This window comes from Nicotiana attenuata, unplaced genomic scaffold (assembly GCF_001879085.1).
Source record: "Nicotiana attenuata strain UT unplaced genomic scaffold, NIATTr2, whole genome shotgun sequence".
NCBI classification, from domain to species: Eukaryota; Viridiplantae; Streptophyta; class Magnoliopsida; order Solanales; family Solanaceae; genus Nicotiana; species Nicotiana attenuata.
The window spans coordinates 209337-233791 of record NW_017671057.1 but is presented as its reverse complement, the minus strand read 5'-3'; the positions used below and the strand labels follow the sequence as shown (position 1 = coordinate 233791).

Sequence of the window (24455 nt, the reverse complement as noted above, 5' to 3'; positions counted from 1 at the left end):
TTAGGACCACAAATTTCAAAAGTCTTTATTTTTTCTTAAACTCTGTGCCCAGTCAAACAGGTTCACATAAATTGGAACGGAGGGAGTATAAAATTAAAACATAAAGGGAAATATATGCGCTGTAGATTAAATTACAACTTTGTTGAAGAAAACCTGAGAGAAGTGAGGTTTGGATAATATTTGTAAATTGTAACCATACATAATATACCTGTTACAAGCTGAAATCTAAGGGAATAGAGAATTGCAACTTACGAAGTATGAATGGCGACCAACAATTTTCCTCCTCGATAAACAACCTTACTTTCGCTTGCCTCATTTCCTAAAAAGCATTCTATTGGAGAGATGCGATATCATCAACATACGATAAAGTTTGACACAGAAATGAGAGACTTCCAAATATAAGCTCCGACTTTCTCTTCCAATTAACAATAAATTGTACGTTTCTATGTTTGCAGCTACTTTATGTATGATTTTGGGAAAATCTGCCTTACAATATTCAGATATCCACCTTTATATGTCTTTAGATATCTAAAAAATCAGTTGTAGAGTTGTTACATCGAAGTGACAATATATCAGGGGGAGAAGAAAAAAAAAAGAGAAGGATGGAAATATTGATACAAAATTGAAGTAGACCTATGAAATATTAATTTAGAAGGTAAACTATGAGACCTCTGTACCAAACCAGCCCAGCCTAAACTAGAAGGTTAATGAGTTTTGCCTTTCAGCAGGGGCAACACACTGCCATAACGAACGATAAGGTGGAATACTAGCTGCGTCGACCCCAAGTGATGATAGGCTCCGTGCATATTCCTGATCGAATGAAATGTTTAAATTAAGCAAAAAAGAGGAAGATCATTTTTCATAGTGCTGCACCTCAACCAAAATGTCCATACGAATGCTTCGTTAAATATATAGCCAGGACTAAGCAGAGGTGATAGTTACCTGAATGTCAAGAAATAATTGCATGCAGATCTTGTCAGTATCAGACAAATTCTGATCTGAGACATCTGAGCTTGCTCCAGCTCGTCTTTGAGCACCCAAACGTAGTTTTTGAAGCGAAGATTCCGTTCTTCGACTCTGTGAACACCAACGGAAAGTAGATCTTAATAAATATTATCTGGAAAAATGGAAACCCGGGGAACAAACAGCACAGGTCAGTATCCCCTGGTTCACTCACCATATTGACAAGGTCTGTAGCTAATTCATTGTAACGTCCAGTTATTTCCAAAGCGGCACCTTGCAAGAGCTCATTCCTGATCTCACTTGTCAGACATGTAGCAGCCCGTTCTCCATCCAAAAATTCCTGGAACACGTGAGTGGTTCCAGATTAAAACCACCAAAGTCCGCTTGATTTAAAAAACAAGAGTTCTAGTTTTTGTAATTCTACACATCACACAAGCAATAGAATCTAGCTTTGCAGCAATACAACAACGGATACTAAAAAACCAAAATGAACTAGTAAGAAAGCACAAAGAATCAAATTACAGATTTCCCATTCATATTACTAGCAACAATAACATACAAAGATTCAAGTTACTGAATTCTATAGAAATTTTTGCCTGAGATGGCATGAAATGAGGCTTGTCATTTGAGATGACAAGAAATGAACTTTGTGAGAACATATTAATGCTGAGATTAAACGCAGGCTGGTCAATATAACAGTGTCACTGCCTTTGTATCACACTACGAAACTAAACAAGTCCTACTCAAAAGCCCCAAAGCCGTAGAGACAAGTCCAACTATATATGCTGGTGGGGCAGGAGTGGCCGCGCAGGGTAAATGGGGTCGGACAGCGAAAATCTTATGCTAGGCGGGTCAAAATTCATTTTTTGAAGGGGGTAGGTTCACTTTATTTAGAAATCAACTGACAGTTGACAAATTTAGGCATTTTAATGGGAAATAAAGCGGTCTCAATATCAATGAGATTGCAAAATGTGTTTAAAACTATCCAAGTCAATACGGGGACATCCGTAAAACAAAATAGAAAAAAGTTGAAAACTATCAACTGTCTTGTTGGCATGGAGATTGTAGTGTATGCCTAAACGAGTTGTATGGTTCCCACGGGTTGGAGAGCTATTTTAGAGGACTTTTACAATCTGTAAGCAACAGGAAGATCATCCATCATTAACCCCCCTTTTTTAAAGTCATATAACAGCATCCTGTGTTGTAATTTACCTCTGCTAACTAGCAATGTCTTTAATTAAGTAAAGAACCAAAACAGCATAGATTTTTTTTAGATTTTTATACTGGACTAAAAGCCACACAAGTCCCTTTCTAAACAAATTTCAATGACAAACACAGAGGTAACAAATAAGTGGCAGAAACTAATCCCAAAAAGATTGAGGTACTTGTGACATAAAGCCTTATGCACCAGAACCAAGTCCCTCAATTAATAGTGTTGCTTGAATTGCACATTAAGTCACCAAGCGAACTTCAAAAATATCTTGTGCTGAGAAAAATTGTATACAACAGCAGGAATTAATTCAACTTAAAAATAAGCATAAACTAGAACGAAGATCAGTAAAGAAATACTTAACAATTTAAAAAAATCAGAAATTTCCGCGTAAGCAAACAATGATGATACACTAACATGTACCTTTAGTGGACGTAATACCCCAGAGACATATGGGGAATGCCTGACTGGGAGAGGCTTGTTAGTCATCCTGTAGGTAGCAGTTATTCCTTTCAACTGCCTCAAGTCCTACAACAAATTTGAAGGGGGCAAACAAATAACAAAACAAGAATTAATCAATCATAGACCAATAGAATCTCCCTTTTTTTTTTTTTGACAAAGATTCATAGACCAATAATCTCGAACAATAATTAACAGAAGAAGGATAAAGAAAGCTAAGGATGCCAATTAACAGATCCAACTCAATTAAAAGCTGCCACCCTTGGGTCTTCCAGTCAGGTTATGGTCGACTAAGGGAAGTATGGTCTAGAAGTGACAATATGGGGGTTTCTATGTGAAGCAGATTCAGTTAACAGTATAAACACGATCCAGTAGCTTACAACATTAAACTTAGTGTGTACAATTGACAATTTAAGATTTGTCGCTCCTAGATCTTGTCTGTTGTTCCTCTAAGATAAATGTTTCTACACTGAACTTTGAAGTCAAATTCTAGAAATAACCAGAAAACTACATTGAGCTAAATCCATACAGGTGACATTGTTCATTCAGGAAATTGTTACAATAGAATTATAGTATTGATCTAATTAATCGAACATTTATCTCAGTAATGAAGAAGGGTGTACAGTTTGACAAAACTCCCTCTATTACTATTCTTCAATTTATGCTTACTAGATATACCTACTATTGTTAGAAGATTAACTATCCACCTAGCAACAAATCATAACTTATTACTTACCTCTACAGACTTCTCAACTATCGTCTCAATTATTGCATTCATCACAATTGGCAAAAGGTCCTTTAGGGTCTTCCCACCTTGTAAAATACCCTGTTTTACAATATCACACACTTCAGCAGGGCATGACTTGAGCAACTCAAGTGTGAGTTCAAGGTAATCACCACACACTTCCTCCACCAAACAGTTCAAATCGTGAACTACCTGTGACAAAACAATCATTATCAGTGACATGCTTCTATTAATCACTTGAACTGATGTAGAGTTCGTTTTTATTTGTTAGCATAAGCTGTTATTTGAGGGGGTTGTCACATGACCACTCTATCTCACAAGAAAAAGTTCAGCTAACAACAAAGTCTCAAACTCTCAAGAACTGCTTGACAGAAAGCATCTAAGAGATAAAGGGTATATATCATAATAGTATATGAGATTTCTGATGATATAACTGTCAGGGACGAGATACCGTACATATACTAAATCGTCAGGACCTGCAGAAATAGCCCATTCAAATCCAAGGTTTGAGCCCACATTACCAGCTTTACGAGCAGCCAATCCGGCAGATAACCAGTTTGAGAATCTACATTTTGACACAGCACTTAATATGTCATTAAGTAATTAGATGAATACAATTACCTCATGCAAACCAATATAAAGAAGCACATAATCTTCCTAGTTTTGATACCAGTCTGACCTGGACATAAGTTGCAAAGACAAACGCAGGAACTTGTCTGAGCAAGAAAGGACAAGAACATCATCTCTCCAGCAAGATCTTAAGCAATCTAAAAGAGACGTACTTTGCTTCAAAATCAAGTCTTGAGGCTTCCTCTGTTCAGAGGCCACTGGGACGAGACTAGCAACAGAAAGTGCAGAATCAAGAGCGCCAGCTATCTCCTGGAACCTGACATGATCAAGATTAACAATGACCCTCTGTGGTTAAGATATTTCGAGGGAGAAATACATTTTGTATTAATATGCATTAACAAATCATTACTTCACCTATGCGAGAGCAAAGCATAGTTGGTCCATGTTCTGGATAAAGGAGGGGTCTGATTGTAATGAATCCTTTGACTAGTGCATAAATGGATATTGAGGATTTCATTTAACCAAACCCAACCAATTTTAGGATTGAGGCATAGTTGCTTGATTGATTGATGCATTAACAAATTCTTAACTATCTCTGACAACTAAATTTCACTCTATAGTACCTCAATGAGAAATAGACACCGACATTCCATTGTTTCATGAAGTCAATATATGCAGCTTCAGAGCGAAACTTGACTACTTCAGATCGCGAGGGACAATAACCTAGCATCCATGAGGTTCATTAGCAAAAACTTTTAAACTGGTCAACCTACTAAACAGATAGTGATTCCTCTACCTTCTAAATGTGCCAAGAAATACAAGCTTGCTTTGTAATTTTTGAGGAACACCGTAGGCCTTCCAGGGGAGAATACCACCGGTTTTCCTTTCTGGATGGCAGAGTGAACCTCTTTAAGGATAGAATTTGCAATGAAGCTTGAAACATGTAAACCAGAATTTTCTGAAATAGCCACAGTAATATGTCATTTTGCTGCAATTGCTTCAACCGGATATGAAAATGCACAGACCAATAACCACCAAAAAAACTACCAGAGGGATAAACTGGAACATGCTCAGGTAAGTTAGACCTTTCTAAGATGATTTATCTTTCTGATAAGAGAACTATCTGTGGTGGTACAGGAATCAAGAGTAAATGGATCTTTCATTTGTCTTGATGTGCTTACATCGAACGGGTGTGATAAGGGTGTGGGTACTTCGTGCAGATATTTAATGATACTCTACCAATTAACAAAAAACTTGGCATACTCATACTGGATACTTACACACAACCATAATGGATACAAACCCATAAATAAATTATTTAAAGGTACGTCTTGATTAGGTTTGTGCTTGTGTCTTCAGGTAAAGCAAAATAAATCAAGCTCGTGAAAGTAATATGACAGGAACTAACTACATATGCAGAAGATCTTGCCCAAACTGACATCTATAATATAGCATCTTGAGTCTTAACAATCATACCGATAGAGGATATGTCCAATAGAAATTTACAATCATCCTCTATATATTGCTTGATCTTTGCATAGTCCTGCTCAAGTTCATCTCCAGATGATCCACCAACAACTCCAGATGGATTTTGCGGGATGACTTTTTGGATCAAAGGGCCCACTATAGTTGATCGAAAAGTTCCCTCAGCATTCCTGGTATTATCTATGGCAGCATATGCACGCAAGCAGTTGTATATTGCGTTGGCATCCCTATGTTCAAGTCCATCTACAAGACAGTGTTGCAAGCTTGTGTCCAATAAAGAGCTTGCATTCTGTATCCTCTTCTCCATATTCTCAATAAAGGGCATATTCTACAGTATCATCATGTAGAAAAGTACACCAGTCATCAGCTAACTTACAACAATCATCACATTGAAAAGTACACAAGCGTGAGCTATTTACACAAATGAATGAAAGTAGAAAGTACACAAGTCATCAACTAACTATTATACAACAATCATCACATAGAAAAGTACACAAGCATCAGCTATTTCACAAATGAATGAAACCAGGCAAATTGATAGGTAATGCAAAATCAAGAAGAATTAAATAGTAACCTCTTCTAGTTAAAGAAGAATTGGATACTGGATAGGCTAAGCTACGCATAGCCTGCTCTCTATGGTTTTGCTAGAACTTGTCAAGCTCCTCTGTGGCTCTGCGATTATTAAGGCAACGTGCTATTGTACTAGCGATGGAGTGGCTTGAATGAAAACGTTTGTCTAAAGAGGGTGTGGCCAAAGGCAGACTCTCTGAAATTCCTCATCCTACCCTTCCCTACTCCGAACACCTTAGTCTACTTCTTCCGTTTTTCCTCATCCCTAATCAATCACACATCCCAACCAGACATAAAAGACACACTCTGTCCCAATATTAATCCTAGAGGGAAGTTGTCAACTATAGGAAGTCAGGTCAGATTTTCTCAATTCCCAGAATTGAAACAAATAGCAGTTTCTTAAATACTACTCTTATGGGATACGCGGGCAATGAGAGCTTGGAAGACTTTGCCAGGAAAGTTAGATGGGTGACAACCTTCTGCTGTTGTAGCTTCTATTGAGTGAGGACAAATGCGGAATGAGTGTTACGACAAAAATTTCTTGTTACTAGATCTTTGGTCATCAAAGCTGGTTGCACAGATATGATTAGGAAGAAGAGATTTTCAAGTGTGGTGTTCTGTGTTCACTACTACTAGTCCAATTATAAAGCTATGTGGTGTTAATGGAAAAGGAGCCCAACTACGAAATGTGTCTAGAGTCAAAATGCCAACTCTTTCAACTATGAGTCATCAAAAAGAATAAATGACCACCAAAGGGGTAAAGAAATTAGCTTCCCATCCTTGTCAAAACAAAGGTAAACTACTGGCTCAATTCTAGAAGAAGAAAGAGAATTTTGACGCAGAGCTTGGCGTCATCTAACAGGGGGCTTCGAGGTTAATGCTAGTCCAAGCCATCTCATCTATTAAATGGAGCCTCAGAAGATGAGAATATAAGAGCTCAATCCACAGTAAGATGAGGATAAATACATGTGAAAAATAAGCAGCGGCATAAAAGAAGTGTCTGCTGACATTAGCTATGTTCAACAAGTACAAAGTACACCAAAGAACACTTTGGACAGAAGATGAGAGACTTCCTGAATTTCAAAGGGCCAAAAGTGTTGGGCGTAAACATGCAACCCCCCCCCCCCCCCCCCGGGGCACGAAATAAACAAAAGAAACAAGCATGTGGGAAATTAATGAGTTATACGGGACAGCCTTTAACTAAAAAGCTATCGCAGCTAAAATAGTCCAAGCCTGTCAAGATAATAGGCGTACAAAGACAGGGAACAAGCCAAGGCACAGAAGCGACTAATTCAGAAGTGTGTAATCTGTTATAATTCAGCGTCCAAGCCAATTTAACACATGAATTGAAAAGATAAATCAATAAAAGTTATATTGGTGACGAGAAATTGGGAGGTGACAGAGGAGAAGACTATATATCAGGAAAGCATTCCGACCATCTTCAAATTCAACAAACCAAGTTGGATCAATGCTCAATAGAAGCCATGAGAAAACTTCGGTAACCAAATTACACAACCCTTAAACTAGGAAGGTGTTCAACATATAAGTTAAACCAGTCTCAAATGGGAAATACTATCCTTCTCACTGGATCAGGATTTTGCACGTTAAACATGGATAAGAATGTCATTCCACATCAGAGATATAATCAGAACATTATTCACTTTCAAGATGGATTTCCTTCGGAAATGATGGAATTGAAGGAAACTAAGTAGAAAATTCTAGAAGAACATGAAACGAACAGAGGAGACCTATTTCATATAGGCTCACCGCAAGCCCAATAAGTTTGCTAACTTTCTAGGCATCTCATTTTCGGTTAAGAGAATAAAATGTTGTCACTGTTGACTAGAACTGTGAGGTAGGGAGGAGAGCACGACTCTAAGTATGTTCATAAATCTCAAAAGATAGGGAGGAATACCCTGAAATTGAGGTCGTTGACATCAAACATTGACAGTTATCAGAAAAAGAAGGTGATAGGCCAAGTAATTCTTTTAAATGCAGTTGAAACATTAACATGGAATCTGAGTAGTCTTAATGACTCTAAAACTGTTATACAAGAGAGGTAGTAAAAAGGGTAATGAAGAGGTGAAGACCATATGGAATTTGCTTTAAGAAAACAGGATGCCAAACATGCCGAACATGATCACAAGGACTGTTTAAAATCATAAGTTAAGATGGTTTTCCCTGAGTCTAGCCGGCATTTGGGGTATGCTAGTGTTAGGGAACAGGAGGATGTTATCAATGGAGGAGCTCTTAACGGCCAGCCAGCCAGTTGCTTTCATGCAAATTCCAATGTCAAGGAGCAGATTGTATATGAATTTCCTCAAGAATATAGAGATTGTAGATCAAGAACTAAGATATTATTTAACTGTTGCTTATGGAAGGAAGAGCGAAGAAACCATGATGAGTGAACTCCCCTAAAGATGAAGTGTGAGGTTTAGTTCCCTAATTTTGTCTTATCAAGTGTTATGGAAACCAATTGCCAACCACTGTCCTATTCTTCTTGATATTTGAAGTATGATAAAGTGGCCAAGGCCCTTTAGATTCGAAAAGGCGTGGCTCCAATTTAACGGTTTTAATGAGATGATTAATTAAGACATAATAGGATTACAACTATGTGAGAGTCAGAGAAACTATGGTCTTCATATTTGCACTTAGCTTTATAATGTTATAAGATGGCACTAAGCAATGGAAGAGGAAGATACTGGCAGAGTTGAATGCAACTATAACCTAGGGTGATCCGAAGGGCCCATACTACATAGCCTCCTCTCCATATGAAATTTCCTAATTTTTTAATCAATGATGGAAATTTTTGGGAAGACTGACCAGATTCATGTAAACCTTTTCTTTACCAACGTTAATGTAAAGGAGGTGTCCACGTATGAAGTGCCTTAACTTAACTTAACTCTAGTTAGCTTATAAATGCAGTTAATTACATTAGTTAGTTAGTTAATGTTTACAGCTGTATATACATTAGTTAGTTGTTGTAATTGGGAGCAGTTATATGTAATAGTGCTGTACTCACTCTCAGATATATCGAAGAGTGAATACAGCACTATTACATATAACTGCTCCCAATTACAACAACTAACTAATGTATATACAGCTGTAAACATTAACTAACTAACTAATGTAATTAACTGCAGTTATAAGCTAACTAGAGTTAAGTTAAGTTAAGGCACTTCATACGTGGACACCTCCTTTACAGTTAAACTCCTCAGAGCAGTTCTTCATATTAGAATACTAAAGGTGAATTGAAAATTGATACAATGGTACTGCAAAAACTACTGCGTTCGTTCCAGCTTATGTGGCAGCATTTCCTATATAGTCCGATCAGAAAAAGAATGATAATCTCCTAATTTGGAAACAATTTAACTTAAACTTCCTATTTTACCTTAATGACAAGTTTTATAATGACACAAATGTTATGTCATGTTTAAGACCACAAGTTTCAAAAGTTTTATAGCCACAAGTTTCTATGTCAAACTACGCCACATAGATCGAACAAAGGGCGTGTCACATATCAAGGACCGGAGGAAGTCAGGTTATCACTATATTTTCTACCCATGTGGCCACTGGAGAAAACAGAACACCAAAATACTGACTCACAACCCTGTGATGTACATTATCTTGAGAAAATGTTCTCCAGTTAAGCTACTACAAATGAGACAGACAAATAAAGACTCAACAAATATGGTGTCACCAAAATTTTAAATAAGATTATGAAAGAGGAGGCCTTTTTTTTCCTATTGGAGGATTAGTGACGTTGATAATAAAGTGTTGATCGAAAATAGGAAAACTCTAACCTGAGCATGAGCAATATAGAATTTTAGCCTATTCATTTCACTAGCAATTCTCTCCAGGAGCATGCTTTGAGTTTCCCTCAGGCTCAGATTAGATCCTGTTTCGATCCCATTCTCTGCATAATTCACATCATGTCCATTGGACAAATCAGCTGCTGGGAGCTCCTTAATCAGTTTTTCAACCTGCAAAGCAATCAGATGAGATGAATACTAAAACTCCTCAAACTCCAACATGAAAATGTGCAGTGAATGAATATGTAGTGTACCTTGGAGACAACATGGAAAGTATCAAGGAGAAGCTCAAGAACTTGGCGGGCCTCAGCAGCATCAGCTCGCTGTTTAAGCCTGTTTTGGAGGGCAGCAAGAGATCCTTCAACAGCATTTCGAAAAGCATCAATTTTGTCCCTGATCTCAACCAGTGGGGCTCGCATACGAACCACAGCGGCGTCAACATCAGTAAGCTTCGTACTGAGGCTAACAAAATCCGCATAATCTCGATTGATGAGGTCCACCAGGTCACGCTGTAGCGACGTGAAGTGGGAACGGAGTTCAGAACGGAGAGTTTCGAGAGGAACAAAGGTGCGTAAATCGGAGATATAGGATTCCGGGTCGAAGTCTTGGGATTGGAACAATGTTGGGTTTAGCCATTGTGGTGGGTTTGGATCACTTGGATCTCCAAATAGGTCCGCCGCGGAGCGTGGTGCTGCGTGTGCCGATTGTGGTGGTGGAGATTGAAGATCTTGCATCTGGCTATTTGATAATATTGGGGGAAATTGCTCTGTGCTGTGAAATGCTATGTGAATTACGAACCAAGACAAGATTTGGTATTTTACGGTTAAAAATGGAAGCTTTCAGAATAATTACACGTTTTGCTGTACTATTAAATAAGGGTTGTGCTGATTTAGGTATGGTAAAAGAAGGTAAAAGTTAAAAGATTCATGTACACATAGTGAAATGCGGTTTGAGTTAGAATTTGTACGTACTAGGAGTGTTTTGATTCATATGTACTCAGTGCGTTGGCGGATTGTTGATGCGCAGAAGGTGTTTGATTTAAGTTCTGACTCAGATTTGGTGACTTGGAATACATATGATGGACGGGTATGCGAAAAATGGAGAAGTGACGACAAGGAAAAAATGAAACTCCAATCTACTCTCTTTTAAGCCGGTCGCAATGTTGTTCTGAATAATCTTTTTTAGCTTTTATTTGTTTCATATGTAGTCATCTTAAGTGCAAATTTGATCTTTTAACGCGAAATGGTTTTCTGGCCACTTAAACTTGTCGAGTTTTTTAAAACCGATACATAAACTTATAATTTTCCCATTTAAACATTCGAACTCGTTTTTACATAACTAATAAACATATTTGACCATTGACCATGCCCATGTGATGTCAGTTGGTTCTAATCAGCAGCCCGCATGAACAACACGACGCACACGAGCGTGAAAACCCCTTCCCAACGCCCAACAGTACAAAATACCCCCTTCCTCCATTTTTAAACTCCATTTTCAATTTTTTTTTCATTTTTCAAACGGTGAAGAAAAATTTTTCAAGGAGTAGAAGGATTCAACGCCCAACAGTCCTAATCATTTTTCAAACAAAAAACTCAAGTCTCTCGTAGAAGAATCAGTTCAAGGAGTGAAGGATTCAATCCTTCCTGATATCCGTTCATTATTACTGGAAGTGGTGGGAAATCAACATCGAGACCCAACGATGGAAGTCACTCGCCATCGCCATGGGAGAGACCCACACGATGACCAACCTACGGCGGCATCGATTCTTCGCCATAGAGGTCCGGTGGAGATAGGGCGGTTTCGTGGTGAAAATCCGGAGGCCTGGATTTTTCAAGCAGATCGCTACTTCGATTTTTACCACATAGCAGAGGATCAAAGGCTCTCAATCACCTCCTTCTACTCCCTTTCTCCTTAGTTGTTGCTAGTTCCAGTATTTCATTGAAATTTTTGATTTAGAGATTTCATCCGTGTCTTTGTAAATGAGTTTCAGTTTAATCAATCAACAGTTGTGGTACTATTTTCTGTTAATTTGAGTTGCACTCTTCTGCTCTTTTGAATTTGTAACATTGATGTCTAATGTTCTCCGTAAAATGAGGGCTGCTGTAGGTGGTGAAAAGAAGAAATGAGTTGCATGAAGAAGAAGCTAAAGCGGTCAAAAGAGAAGGAGTTGCTGCTTGACTTTTCGCGCCCTTACGCGTAAGACATCCATTGGTCATTTGCTGACTGGATGGACACGTATGTATATGTGTAATACACACGCACATGATCAATGTTATTAGTTATGGAAAAAACGAGTTCGAGTGTACAAATGGAAAAGTTATAAGTTTATGTATCGACTTTAAAAAACCCAACAAGTTTAAGTGACCAAGAAATCATTTCGCCATCTTTTAAAAAGGTAAAAAGTAGGATGTGGGTGACAGATCAAGTGCAAAAGCTGAGTATAAAGCTATTGAGTATTGAATTGGCAACATGTGAGCTGATGTGTTTGAAGTAAAAGTTAAAAATGAGAGTAAACGCAGATGAATTGATTCGTGAAGATCAAAATTTGCTATATATTTCGTCTAACTCGATATTTGCCCAAACACATTGCAATCTGGACTTATCTTCACTAGATTTGTCAAATAATTAAAATGGTGCCTGGTAGGCATATTACAAAGCATGTCCATGTCCAAGAATCAAGTATGTATAACTGAACCTATGACACTGCAATTTAAGGGGAGTCTATAACGCGTCAAGATTTATTGTATATATTTTAATTATTGCACAAAATATTTTTCTAATGATTATATTATAATTAGAAACCATTTAAATTTTATTATTTCACATAATTCAAGTTTTCAAAATAAGGAGCTCTCGTAGGTTGTACAATGGGAATTCAACAAGAAAATCTTTCTTCCCTTTACAACAATATTTTCATCAATTAGATTAACGGAGATTAATAGAAGTTATATAAAAAAAGATTCTGTAACATTTTTTATTTGATGAAAGTATATAAAAATCTTAAGACAAAATACACTTCGCTTAACCAAGGAAACCACAAGTGCAATAATTGCATCCAAAGGAGTGTTTTAACTTTAAATAATTTGCAATTAGAGTGTAACAAAATCAAAGAAAGCCGTGCAAGATACTTTTTGCAATATAAGTCGTAGACAAAATTTGAAAGGTACGATAAAACCCAAGCTTTTTCTGTTCCAACCAATCAGCGTTTCCCAATTGGTTGACTTTTTATTCCTTACTCTACAACCGACCGCACCCAATTCAATTTCCAAATACAAGAAGTATCTCAATTCCTCAATCTGTATCTTCGCACTCCCTCCCTCAAACGCGTAATCTTCCAACTTTCTCGCATTTTCTTCCCTTCTAATAATGGCAATTTCTATAGCTGCTGCCGGAACCGGAGCCGGCGCTTTGACTTCTTCGTCGGCGAATTGCTATTCTTCCACAAAGTTAACATACTTGTCTTCCTTGCAATTTCCCAGAGAGCTTCGCCGTCTTCAAATTGGAAACTGTGGGTTGAAATCCAATAAAGGGACTTCACGTTTTGTTCCTCTGGTATTTCTTTTTCTTTTATTCCAAATCTCAAAATTGTTTTTTTTTTTTTGAAAAATTATTTGTGTTTGTTTTCAGCGGTGCATGTTAACTTTCTTTTTGACTATCTAATTAATGTTGAAAGGAAATGAATAGTGTTACGAGAAATTAGGTCCACAATGAGTTTCAGTTTATTATTGTTACTTGTATTTGCTAGTTTACTAAAGATGTGACCTGCTATTTAGTTTCTTTTTTACTAAAGATGTGACCTGTTGTTTAATTTCCTGTACTTCAATTTGTAGTCTAAAGCTCTTTTCTAGTGCCAAGGGTAAAAATGTTAGTAATTGATAAGCTAGTGCAAAGGGGGGAAATGTTACACCATTGGCTAAAGGTGAGTTTTGCATAGATGAAATTTGAATTCTTGAAATAACTGAGAGTAGTATCAAATTCACTGCATATTTTTAAAAGATTGTCAAATATTTTAGGATGTTGCAAAATAAATACAACAACAAGAACAACAAAAAAACCAGTTTAATTCCACAATTGGGGTCTAGGAAGGATAGTGTGTTAGTAAACCTTACCCCTACCTTTATAAGAAGGCAAAGAGACTGTTTTCGATAGACCCTCTGCTCAGATGCAATAAACAATATTCTTTTTTGTTGGAGATAAACTAGTAGTTGTATACTTATATATAGTGTGGAAAGTGAGCCATTCTTTTGTTTCATATAAAAGCTTAAGAGAGAGTACTACTATTTTAACCAAGTGAGATAACAAAATACAGTAGATGTAAACTGTCAGAAAATAAGACATACTCCCTCCGTTCCAGTTTATGTGAACCTATTTCCTTATTGGTCTGTTCCAAAAAGAATGACCCCTTTCTAAATTTGGAAACAATTTAGCTTAAACTTACAATTCTACCCTTAATGAGAAGCTTTTATAACCACACAAATACTCTGGGCCCCTTTTTGACTTGTTTAGGACCACAAATTCCAAAAGTCTTCATTTTTTCTTAAACTCCATGCCCAGTCAAACAGGTTCGCATAAATTGGGACGGAGGGAGTAGTAACTTTTCATTCACTTGCTATTTGTTCATCATTAGCAATATGCTGTTGGAGGATCTTGGACTTCTTTTTTTCTATTTGTTCATTGCCTTCTTGTTTAGTGCTGCATTTACTATGTTAAAACTTGATGTTTAGCAATAAAATTAGCATGAGACTGCTGAATTGCATTAGATTAAATCAATTTTCTGATTGAATCGTATCTGTTAATTAGGTTGAAGCAAAGAAGGAAACGTTTTCTTCCTTTGAAGAATTGTTGGAGAAATCTGAGAAACCATTATTGGTTGACTTCTATGCTACCTGGTATGTTGTTCTATTTGTTTTTAGTTTTATGCTCCTCGGCAACCTTCACGCTTTCTTGAAAAAATAGTAGTAAATGCTTCAGTCTCCGACTCTCATGGGCTGCATTCAGTGTCATTTCTTTACATCAAAAGGAGAAGAATACAAATGCTTACAATATTATTAAGTAGATATAGCTAATTGCTCAATCTTAAGTTCTTCGAATTCAGTGGTGTCAAAAACTTTTCTACAGTTTCCAGGGACACAATAATGAGAGGATTTCCCAAACTACTGGCATTTCTCAATAATGTGATGTACATCCATTTCATTTAAGAACTGATCTAAACTCTGGATTGCAGGTGTGGTCCTTGCCAGTTCATGGTTCCTATTCTAAATGAAGTTGGTGAATCGATGAAAGATAAAATTCAAGTGGTGAAAATCGATTCAGAGAAGTACCCAGCCCTCGCAGATAAGTACAAAATACAGGCACTGCCAACCTTCATATTGTTCAAGGATGGAGAAGTCTGTGATCGCTTTGTAAGTGGAATAGACCTTGTTTTTTTACTTGTTTTCATGTTGGTTTTTTGAATAGCAAGCTACGCTAATTTCTTCTTGAATGACATTGGTAGTAAGGAAAAGCCATAAGATTGTAAGTTACCAAGTAGATAGATTTCCTATTTACAACTAAGTTTTTAACCATTTATTATTTGTGACCATATTATGCCTCTTCACCTTATTGCACACGCACACCCAAAGCCCAAAAAAAGTAGAAAAAGAAATGCTCGAATAACTGCTTGAAAACAATAGAAATCGGAAACTGGACCAAGGTGGGGATCTTGGAAAGTGCTTGTAGCTTTTACGATTTATTGAGCAAGGGAAATGCTAGTCCGGCAAATCAGCAACAAGACATGAGGGTTTGGTGGATCTTTCTTCTTCTTCGTCTCTTTTTTTTTGCAAATTTTCTACTTGATTAGTAGTTTTTAGTTCAAGTGTATCTTGTGTATATAACTGCTTTAATGTCTTGTTTCAGGAGGGCGCACTCAATGCTCCGACTTTGATGCAACGCATAGAATCTGCACTAGAAGTTAAGCAGTAGTCTTGGCATTCTTCCTCTCAAGTGCTCTGGATCCTCCTTTTATGAAGTCATTTGTGTTTAAATTTCAAAGATGTTGTGTGGTATAACATCTCGGAAGCCTTCAGTTTCTCACTCCACTGTATTTGCTCAGAAATTTGATTAGATACGGGTGTAGAACGGTTAATCCATTTGGCCTAACTGATGCATTTTTTTCCCTTTAAATATGGAGACTTGAACTTTTCAAAGAATGTCTTACTTTGATCAACTATTGTGCAATGTATTGAGGATTTAAATTGGAAGTGTACTGCAATTTCCTTTTTCAGAGCAGAACATGATCTGCTATTTTTTAGGCAGTGTAGACGACTTTGCTTTCGATTGTTAACAGGTATTCTGGATAATAGGGAAGTCTAATAATTATGTTGTCCTAGCGCTCAGTTCTTACGGGTGATTTCCAACTGAGAGTCTATGACACTGGTTGAATGAGGCCAGCTGGTTTAGATTATTTCTTGTAATTCGATGAGTATATTTTTTTATTTTAAAGGTGATATTAGCATTTTGAAAATAAATTCAGAAACAAAACAGAAAAGGAAAAAACGATTGCATTTGAATTAATGATACGAACTCAAATACAAGGAATCAAATAAAATAAACAAGACAAGATAAAGGGGACAACACAAGAAATTAGACAAGGGCGAAACAGAAATTAGAAGAAAGATGGATATTCAATCCAAGGGCAAAGAGATTGAACTCATAATGGGATCCATAACCAGAGAAAACCAAATTGAGTTCACTAAAGAGATACAAAAGGTATATTCCTTACCCATTCTCCAAAATAGGTAACATGTTCATTCATCAAAATCTATCTTGTGAAACTATATCATAAAATTAGCTATTTGTACTAGCTACCTAAAGCTATTACAAGAATGGCCAAATAGGCCTTGATTGCTAATTGCAAACCTAATCTTCAATCTTGACCTCTTATAGCACTCATTTGCCTTGATATCATCTTGTAAGGGTCTCTCTTTGGGAGCTGCTTGCGCGGTGGACGACCCTTGGACATTTTTAAAGGGCTTGAACGGCTTATTTTTTGTCATTTTCGAGCAAGGATAGTTCCCAAACTTCTCAACACCTCTCTAACAGTTCTCAAGGGTTCCAAATCAAATCCAAGGGTGTTTTACCCAAAACCTAGCCTCAAAAGTTAGCCTAAGTGAAAAAGAGAGTCTCTATGGTTTTGTGATGTGATTAAGGTGCTTGTATGCTAAGGGAAGCTTTGGTTCGAGCTTTTTCAGATTATTTAAGGTACACCCTATTTCTTGGGATTAATCTTATCTATGTGTTGGTTAAGTTATTTGGATGAAGAATTACAAGATAGGACTTGAAGTTGTATAAGAAATTGTTATCTCTTATTGGACTATTTTGGAGTTATGTATATGACTTCATATGGCTGGAAATCGTGGGGAATAGCTTGGTTATAATGTTATTATTGTTGTTATGCTTGTCAATATGTTGAGTATGTTGATGATGTTGTAAATAGGAGAAGAAGCAACCACACAATACCTAGAAGTTGTTCATGTCGTTGTTTTATCTTGTGGGGCTGTTTGATGTTACTTTTGTGATGGATATAAGGTTGGTATTCATGTCAATATATATATATATATATATATATATATATATATATGCTGGACCTGTTGATGGCGTTGTAAGTACAGGGGAGATGGGAAAAAGAGTTGGGGTTTGGTTCCAATCCAAGCTTGCCGCTCGTCGTGTTAAATAGCAGTTTTGTGTGTGACGTTTGTGCGCTTATTGTTGTATAGATTGATTGGTGTTGTTGGGCTGTTGGTATATGGTATTTCTTTTTACAGGGGAGATACTGCCCAAATTTACGTAAACGAGCTACTAGCTTAAGTTACGGACTTAGCCTTTACTCAGCATCGATTTTGAATCTCCTTATGTTATCGGTAGAATGAGTTGAGTTGTTTGAAGAGTTGCTTGGAAGCTATTAAGGACTCAACGAGGTTAAGGTACGTTAAGGTAAATCTTTTCTTCATTTTGGCATGATCCGGTAACTACATGTGTTTGATAACGAGACATAAAGAGAAGTTCATATTCCTGAATTTATGTATATTTTCCTAGTCTCATAAGTTATAGCGTTCTCCCTTATCGGGACTTCATATTCAATTTAGTTTTGTCTTTTTTCAGCCAAGAGAGCAGAGAGTCTATATATATATACAGTATTACATTATTTTTACCACCATCGAGCTATAATTGATGGAAAGGCCCCTACTGGGAAACCTCAGATCAGATGGTAAGTAATATACCGAGCCTACTATGGTCGAGCTCCTATGAACGAGCCCAGAATGGCCGAGATACAGAGCCTAGTATGGTCGAGCGCCTATGAGCGAGCCTACTACGGTAGAGTAGCTACACATACCGAGCCTTATAGGGCGGACAGCTATTTTACTTATTATATTGAGAGAGATGAGTCAGTATCAGTAGGTAAGCATATTTTCAAATTATATTTGACTCCCAGATATTTTTAGTTATTATATTATCAGTTCAGTTTCAGCTTTCAGTTATTCTGTTGCCTTACATACTCATTACATTATTTCGTACTGACGTCCCTTTTGCTGGGGACGCTGTATTTCATGCCTGCAGGTCCTGATAGACAGCTGGATAGACCTTCCCAGTAGACAAAGTCAAACATCAGCTTGGTTTGTAAGCTCCACTTCCTCGGAGTTACCAGGTCTATACCTTGGAGTCCATTTTATATATACAGGTTTGATGGATAAGTCGAGGCCCTGTCTCGACCATGATACAATTCAGTTATCCCTAGAGGCTTGTAAACGAGGAATATACATTTTTTATATCAATATTGTGGCTTTATCAGCCCTATGTATATGTTTAGTTTGGTATTGCTGGTTGTAGATGTTATTCTCAGATGATTTGGAATATGACCTCATCAGCCTAAGTTGAGGGTTACCCCTCCAGAGTTTATAGTTACAGAGTGGTACGCTAAGGCCGATTGTGGCATTGGGTGCCGGCCATGCCTCTTCAGGTTTGGGCCGTGATAATTTGCAGACTCTATAAAGGAATTATGTGGTCAAAAGAGCCTATATGAGGGGGTAAGGTTGCAGGCACTTCAAAAATACCTGAGTTCTGCTTGATAAGAGCAAACAAGTCAGGTGTAAGTGCAGCTTCCTGTGTGGCTTGTATGTTATGACATTGCATCCCATATGCATCTTGTCCATCAGTGACATCATGAAGAACTGGGACTCTAAGTCATTTAAATTAGGAACGGAGTAGCTTTAGTTGACTTCAATTGGTTATTAGCACCCCTCAGTACATTTTTCTTGCCTTGGTATACAAATTCAACAGTCTTGTTCTTGAAATCAAACATGATTCTTCCTAATGTACTGAGCCATTGTACTCCAAGTACTATACCAACATTTCCTAATGGTAACAATAGGAAGTCTGATGAGAATGTTGTTACTTGCAGTAGCCATTGTAGGTTCTAGCACACAACAGCTATCTGCACTTTTCTACTATCAGCTACACTACACTGATAGATTGCTCAACTATAGAGCTAAATTGGCGCCCTAGTTTCTTGGAAACTTCCTGATCAATAAAGTTGTGGGTACTCCCAGTATCAATCAAAACTTTTAATGGTCTTTTCTCATGATAACCAGTGACTCTAATTGTCTGGTAACCAGACACACTAGTGAAATCTTTCAAGGATATAGTCATAAATTCATTCCTAGGTTCTACAACTTCCTGGATCAATACCTCCTCTTCCACCTCAATTGTTGTGGTTGTTTAATCTTCAAACACATCCACCACAACAACTACTTCCTAGACTTGCATTTGTGCCCCATCTCATATTTTTCATCACAAAAGAAGCACAGACTCTTAGCCCCTTTTTCATCCATTTGGCAGTCAGCCTCCTTCCCAATCTATTTGGTTTGTTTGAGTTGATTTCAGTATATCTTTGGTGAGTAAGGTTTGGTGTAAAAGTTTTCTGATTGTTCTGTGATCTGTAGTCAATTAGAGTGGGTAAAATGGGATTGGAGTTAGAGTGAAAGGATCTAGAAACAGGTTTCATTCCTTGGGTTTTGGCTTGGGCATAAAAAACTTCCTCTTGTAATATGGCAATCTTATAAGCTTTCATTAAAGTTCTTGGTACTTGGATTTGTTTATTCAGGTCTGGTCTAAGAAACAACTAATAGCATTCTCAGTTGTCAGATTAACAACAGTCAATAATCTGTCAAACTCTACTTGATATTCCTTAACCTCAGCAGTTTGGCTTAAATTCTTCAAAGCCTCCATAGGTTCCTCAAAATTATCCCTAAATCTTTCATTCAAAGCCAGCACATACTCAATCCACGATAAGTCTATGGTAGAAGTTCTAGATTTCACATAAGATCTATGCCAAGCAATGGCATCACCATCCATGTGAATAGATGCTACCTTCACCCTTTGTTCAAATGTAACCTCATCCATAGAAAAGTATTGATCAACCTTATACAGCATACACAAATCTACACCAGAGAATACGAGGAAAATCTAGTTTTGAGAATTGAGTAAAGAAGTTACCATTTCCTTGATGAGCAGAGCCACTATGTGATTCTTTGTTTTTGACCTCCATTGGTTCCCCTCTGTTAATTGAAGACTCATCTACAATTTGTTCCTTTCCTTTCTGAGGGATGATGCCAATGGCTTCCCTAAGGCCTAGCAATTCCTTATCAGCTTGTGAATTTCTCTCGCTCATGCTTACCATGCCATCCATCACCTTCTACAACTGCTCTTGAATCTGAGACAGTTTGTCCTCCATTTTGTCTACTGGTTTGTCTTGATTTTTACTTCGAGTCATGTTGATTATTCAAGAATCAACAGCTCTGATACCAATTGGTACAATCAGTGAAGATCGCAATGGGGATTTGTTAGTCTAGGAGCTAAGCTCGAAGAAGATGGCAGCTAGATCAGGGTATAACCGAGAAATTAGCTAGAAGAGAAATGAGAAGAGAAAAAAAGAGAAGAGAGTTGTTGATACCCAATTTTTCCCTATGTATTTTCATACCCAAAAATACTTTCAAAATAGCATGTGTATGCATATATAAGCATGCCCAAGAGTTTTGATATTTTTCCCTAATTTTCTAAGATTTTAAAATTAATTTATTATCTATTTTAGCAGTACAAAATCCCATAATTATTCTCAAAATTATCATTTTTGTGAATAATTTATTTCCATCCTCATATTTACACCAAAATATAATTAAGGTGATTTTTGCATATTATTACAAATTTATTTGGTATTTTTTAAGCTAAATTGCATATAATTTCAATTATAGCCTATATTACGATTAATAGCATTTTACAATTATAAAATTATTCCCAGTATTTTTAGATTAATTTTTTATATATTATTAATTAGTTCAATGCTTTTAATTTGTTTTTAAAATCATTTTAACTATTTTATATAAATTAAAAAGGGAGAAATTGGCTATTTAACACATAGCCCATTATTATTTCAGTTTTAGCCTCAATTTAACCCCCCCCCCCCCAATTCCACCCAATTAAACGACCCAATTTCAATTTTGACCCGACCCCTTAGCCCGATTTTTAACCCGTCCGGTTTCCCTTTTAATACTGGTCGTTGATCATTTTGATCAACGGCCGTAATTCATTATTTTCTTTTTATTTCCCATACCCCTCTAACCCTAATCATTCTCTCCAAAGACGCCGCCTTCATCTCCCAAATCCTCTCTAGCCCTCTCCGAAACCCTAACCCTATCCCACCTACTTCCGTCCTATTTCCACCAGAATCTATGGCATTCCTGGCCATGGATGACCTGTGCTCACTCTCCCTCACTATTAAACTTGAGTTACTCGAAGTTTGGAGGCCTGACTTCCACGGTTTCCTTTAGATCTGTCTCAGATCTGCAAGATCTATGGCCTCTACGGCCATTTTCCGGCATGTTCAAGGCAATATGAGTCTCTTCGACTCAGGATCCGACTTTCCTCAAGACCTTCTCATTCTAGGGTTTTCTCTGCCATTTTTAAGCCTTCTAAGGTTCTACACTTGCTCATTTTTCTTAGATCTGTACCATGCTTGGTCTTTACTTGACATTTTAAGGCTTTTCCCCAAATTTTCTTTTAAAATTGTTCAAATTCGATTTTTACGGTTTCTGGAAAAAGTTTTCTTTAAATGTTTTCTGACTTTTTGTTCTCTCTTTATGTGTGTTTTATACTTGTATGTTTATTTCTTATTGTGCTCGAGTTTATTCTCTTATTTCTCTTCTGATTATGCGAGACCTTTTATTGTTCTTTGTTCACATGTTAACTTAGGTTGTTGTTCCGCGCTCTTTGCTATATGTGTTTAAGTTCGTGCTCTTTGATTTTGTTTCACTTTACTGAGTTTTGTTGGTATTCCTGCTAAGTACTGTTCTTACCTACTTTGTTTAAAACTTCTGAGATCTGTTTGAATTCCAAGTTTTTCTCAAGCATGCTTTTGAATCAATGTGTTTGCTATCACGTATGTTTGCCTATCTCAATGATTTCTCACCTCTGATCCTATTTGAAACCCTAAAATTTGGGGGTTTCTCTTTGGGTAGATGGCACTAGGGTTTCACTTTGGAACCCTAGGTTTCTAGACTCACGGTGAGCCTGTAATCGAACTCAAATCCTACTTGCCTGTGGTTCTGAAACTTTCATTGTTAGACTCTTTCTTTGTTTGAACTGTATGCTTTATATGAGAAAACTCCCCTTTCAAAAGATTTCACCAGCCAAGAATTGATTTTGAAATCCCTTTAATCATGTTAATGATTCATCACTGATTTATTTCGATCGAATCCCTTTTACCCTACTGGCTGTTTTCTTGGTCATTTTGTGTAAAAATCCCATGCTTGTGATGTTTTCCTTAAATACATGGTCTTGTGTATCTCTTCTGTAATTCTGTACCAGTTTGAATTATTTCTATACTTATATAACTCTTTCCTTAATTACTTGGGATTCCTTGTGATTACAATTGGATCCGGGATCCTCTTGATTGATTTTCGAACTGATGTCCTATTTTACTTTAATAAACACACTACTATTCCAACCTTCCCTTAATTACTCACTATGTATTTGGTCTTGTTTATGCACTATGTGGTTTCCTTGCCTTAATCGAGCCTTAGCAAACTGATTTTTTCTCCTTATTTCATCTCAATTAGCCGTTTGACCTAGACCCCCTAATTAAAGGAGTCTAGTTGTCTTAATTGATACTAATTGATTGATTTCTATGTTTGTGCACTCTTTGCCTGCCTTACTTGTTTTCAAAAAACTATATAAGGACCTAGTCCTCCCTCTTTCTATCATCAGGGAATTCTCTCATAATCAGAAATACACAAAAATACACCACTCACACACGGAACTCATTTTTCGAGCAATACTGTTTTTCTAATCCTGCTTTACTTGAGATCTTTTGGAACTGCTATTTGCAATTCGGCTTTTTTCAAGGTTACTTTTGCTTACTTATTTTCTTTGAAACTGGTATGTCCTTTGTTTAAATATTCTGCTTCACCCCCTATGTATTTACTTTACAGCTTCAGGCTTCTTGTTTACTTTATTGCTTACATGCTGTAATTTGTGCTTCATATCTCTTTTCTTTGTTTCTGTTTCTGTCATGGATCCCTATCCCTATTCCCTTCTATGTGCTGAGTTAAGGTCTTGGCCTGACAGTATCCTAATTACTGCCCAAGCCATGACTTGATCCATAATGGATCCTAACTCTCAATGTTTGGCTAGCAGGCTGGTCAGGGGTGTGCCAGCATCGTAATTGCTGGGCATGACCACCCGCCTGCCGTGTCTCTCCCTGATTCCCTTCCCCCTATGCACTTACACTTACTCTTAGATTTTAAGTTCTACCCCTCTCTTATGAGCCTTGCTTTGGGACCCTGAGTTCCCTTTGAACTTGGACATCTGAGGGTTGGCATCTCCACACTGCACTATGCNTTATTTGTTTTTTTCCATTTATTGTTTAAATCTTTTCTTGAAATTTCTTCCCTCTTTATCTCTCCTCAAATTTCCATTTTACTTGCAATATTATGAGAAAACTCCCTCTATTTGAACCCTTATTTGCTTACTTGTTAAGTGAAGTCACGATTGTAACATGGCCAGGAACCACACTAGTGGATCTTGGGGGGTGCCTAACACCTTCCCCTCGAGATAATTTCTAGCCCTTACCCAAACTCTGGCTTTCCAACTCAAAAAACCCTTTTTTGTGTCCTAATGCACTTAATCATTAGGTGGCGACTCTTCAAACTCCAAACCCCAATTCCCAAAAGGGGAAGTATTTGTCCGCCCAAATGTCGTAAACCCGATTTCGCCTTTTAAAAGAGGAAAAAAGGGGCGTCGACAGCATGGCGACTCTGCTGGGGATTTTCTCTTAGGCTTTTACCATTACATGTTATTTGTGACTTTATTGCTTCTTTATTGCTTTTATTTAATGTCTTTATTTCTCTTCTACTTCGAAACTGACTTGGTTTTTGTTTTCTTTTCTTGCTTTTACCGCTTTCCTTCTATACTGTTGTAATCATGAGTACTTATTGTAATTATTATTTTATGAACGTGCAAATACGTGACAATTTGTTCCATTCTTGTAATTGCATCTTGAACATCATATTCCACTCGTGCCAAACAAATACCATAGCAACGCTTATAATGA

At 37.1% G+C, this 24455-nt stretch overlaps 2 protein-coding genes across 2 annotated transcripts; one reads left to right on the top strand and one right to left on the bottom strand.

Annotated features, from left to right (window-relative positions):
- Positions 1 to 385: 385 nt before the first annotated feature.
- On the bottom strand, positions 386 to 10990 carry LOC109205580 (conserved oligomeric Golgi complex subunit 2). The gene is made up of 12 exons (XM_019368294.1): positions 10069 to 10990; positions 9806 to 9985; positions 5424 to 5760; positions 4744 to 4905; positions 4571 to 4670; positions 4057 to 4263; positions 3834 to 3942; positions 3369 to 3569; positions 2597 to 2701; positions 1178 to 1303; positions 943 to 1077; positions 386 to 810 (listed from the first exon to the last, which is right to left on the bottom strand). The coding sequence occupies exons 1-12, from the start codon at positions 10546 to 10548 to the stop codon at positions 697 to 699; spliced, it is 2256 nt and encodes a 751-aa protein (XP_019223839.1). The 5' UTR covers positions 10549 to 10990; the 3' UTR covers positions 386 to 696.
- A 2026-nt stretch (positions 10991 to 13016) lies between these two features.
- On the top strand, positions 13017 to 16076 carry LOC109205579 (thioredoxin Y1, chloroplastic-like). The gene is made up of 4 exons (XM_019368293.1): positions 13017 to 13366; positions 14615 to 14703; positions 15039 to 15216; positions 15710 to 16076. The coding sequence occupies exons 1-4, from the start codon at positions 13181 to 13183 to the stop codon at positions 15773 to 15775; spliced, it is 519 nt and encodes a 172-aa protein (XP_019223838.1). The 5' UTR covers positions 13017 to 13180; the 3' UTR covers positions 15776 to 16076.
- Positions 16077 to 24455: the final 8379 nt, after the last annotated feature.

What these genes read in the sequence shown, in the direction of transcription:
- LOC109205580 (XM_019368294.1), bottom strand. Translation starts at nt 10,548, where the DNA reads ATGCAAGATCTTCAATCTCCACCACCACAATCGGCACACGCAGCACCA. An exon ending in ATTGGACATATCCTCTATCG is followed by an intron (nt 4,906 to 5,423) that starts GTATGATTGTTA and finishes TGGCTATTTCAG; the next exon opens with AAAATTCTGGTTTACATGTT. An exon ending in GGTGTCTATTTCTCATTGAG is followed by an intron (nt 4,264 to 4,570) that starts GTACTATAGAGT and finishes TGATCATGTCAG; the next exon opens with GTTCCAGGAGATAGCTGGCG.
- LOC109205579 (XM_019368293.1), top strand. Translation starts at nt 13,181, where the DNA reads ATGGCAATTTCTATAGCTGCTGCCGGAACCGGAGCCGGCGCTTTGACT. An exon ending in GTTGACTTCTATGCTACCTG is followed by an intron (nt 14,704 to 15,038) that starts GTATGTTGTTCT and finishes TCTGGATTGCAG; the next exon opens with GTGTGGTCCTTGCCAGTTCA. An exon ending in GAGAAGTCTGTGATCGCTTT is followed by an intron (nt 15,217 to 15,709) that starts GTAAGTGGAATA and finishes GTCTTGTTTCAG; the next exon opens with GAGGGCGCACTCAATGCTCC.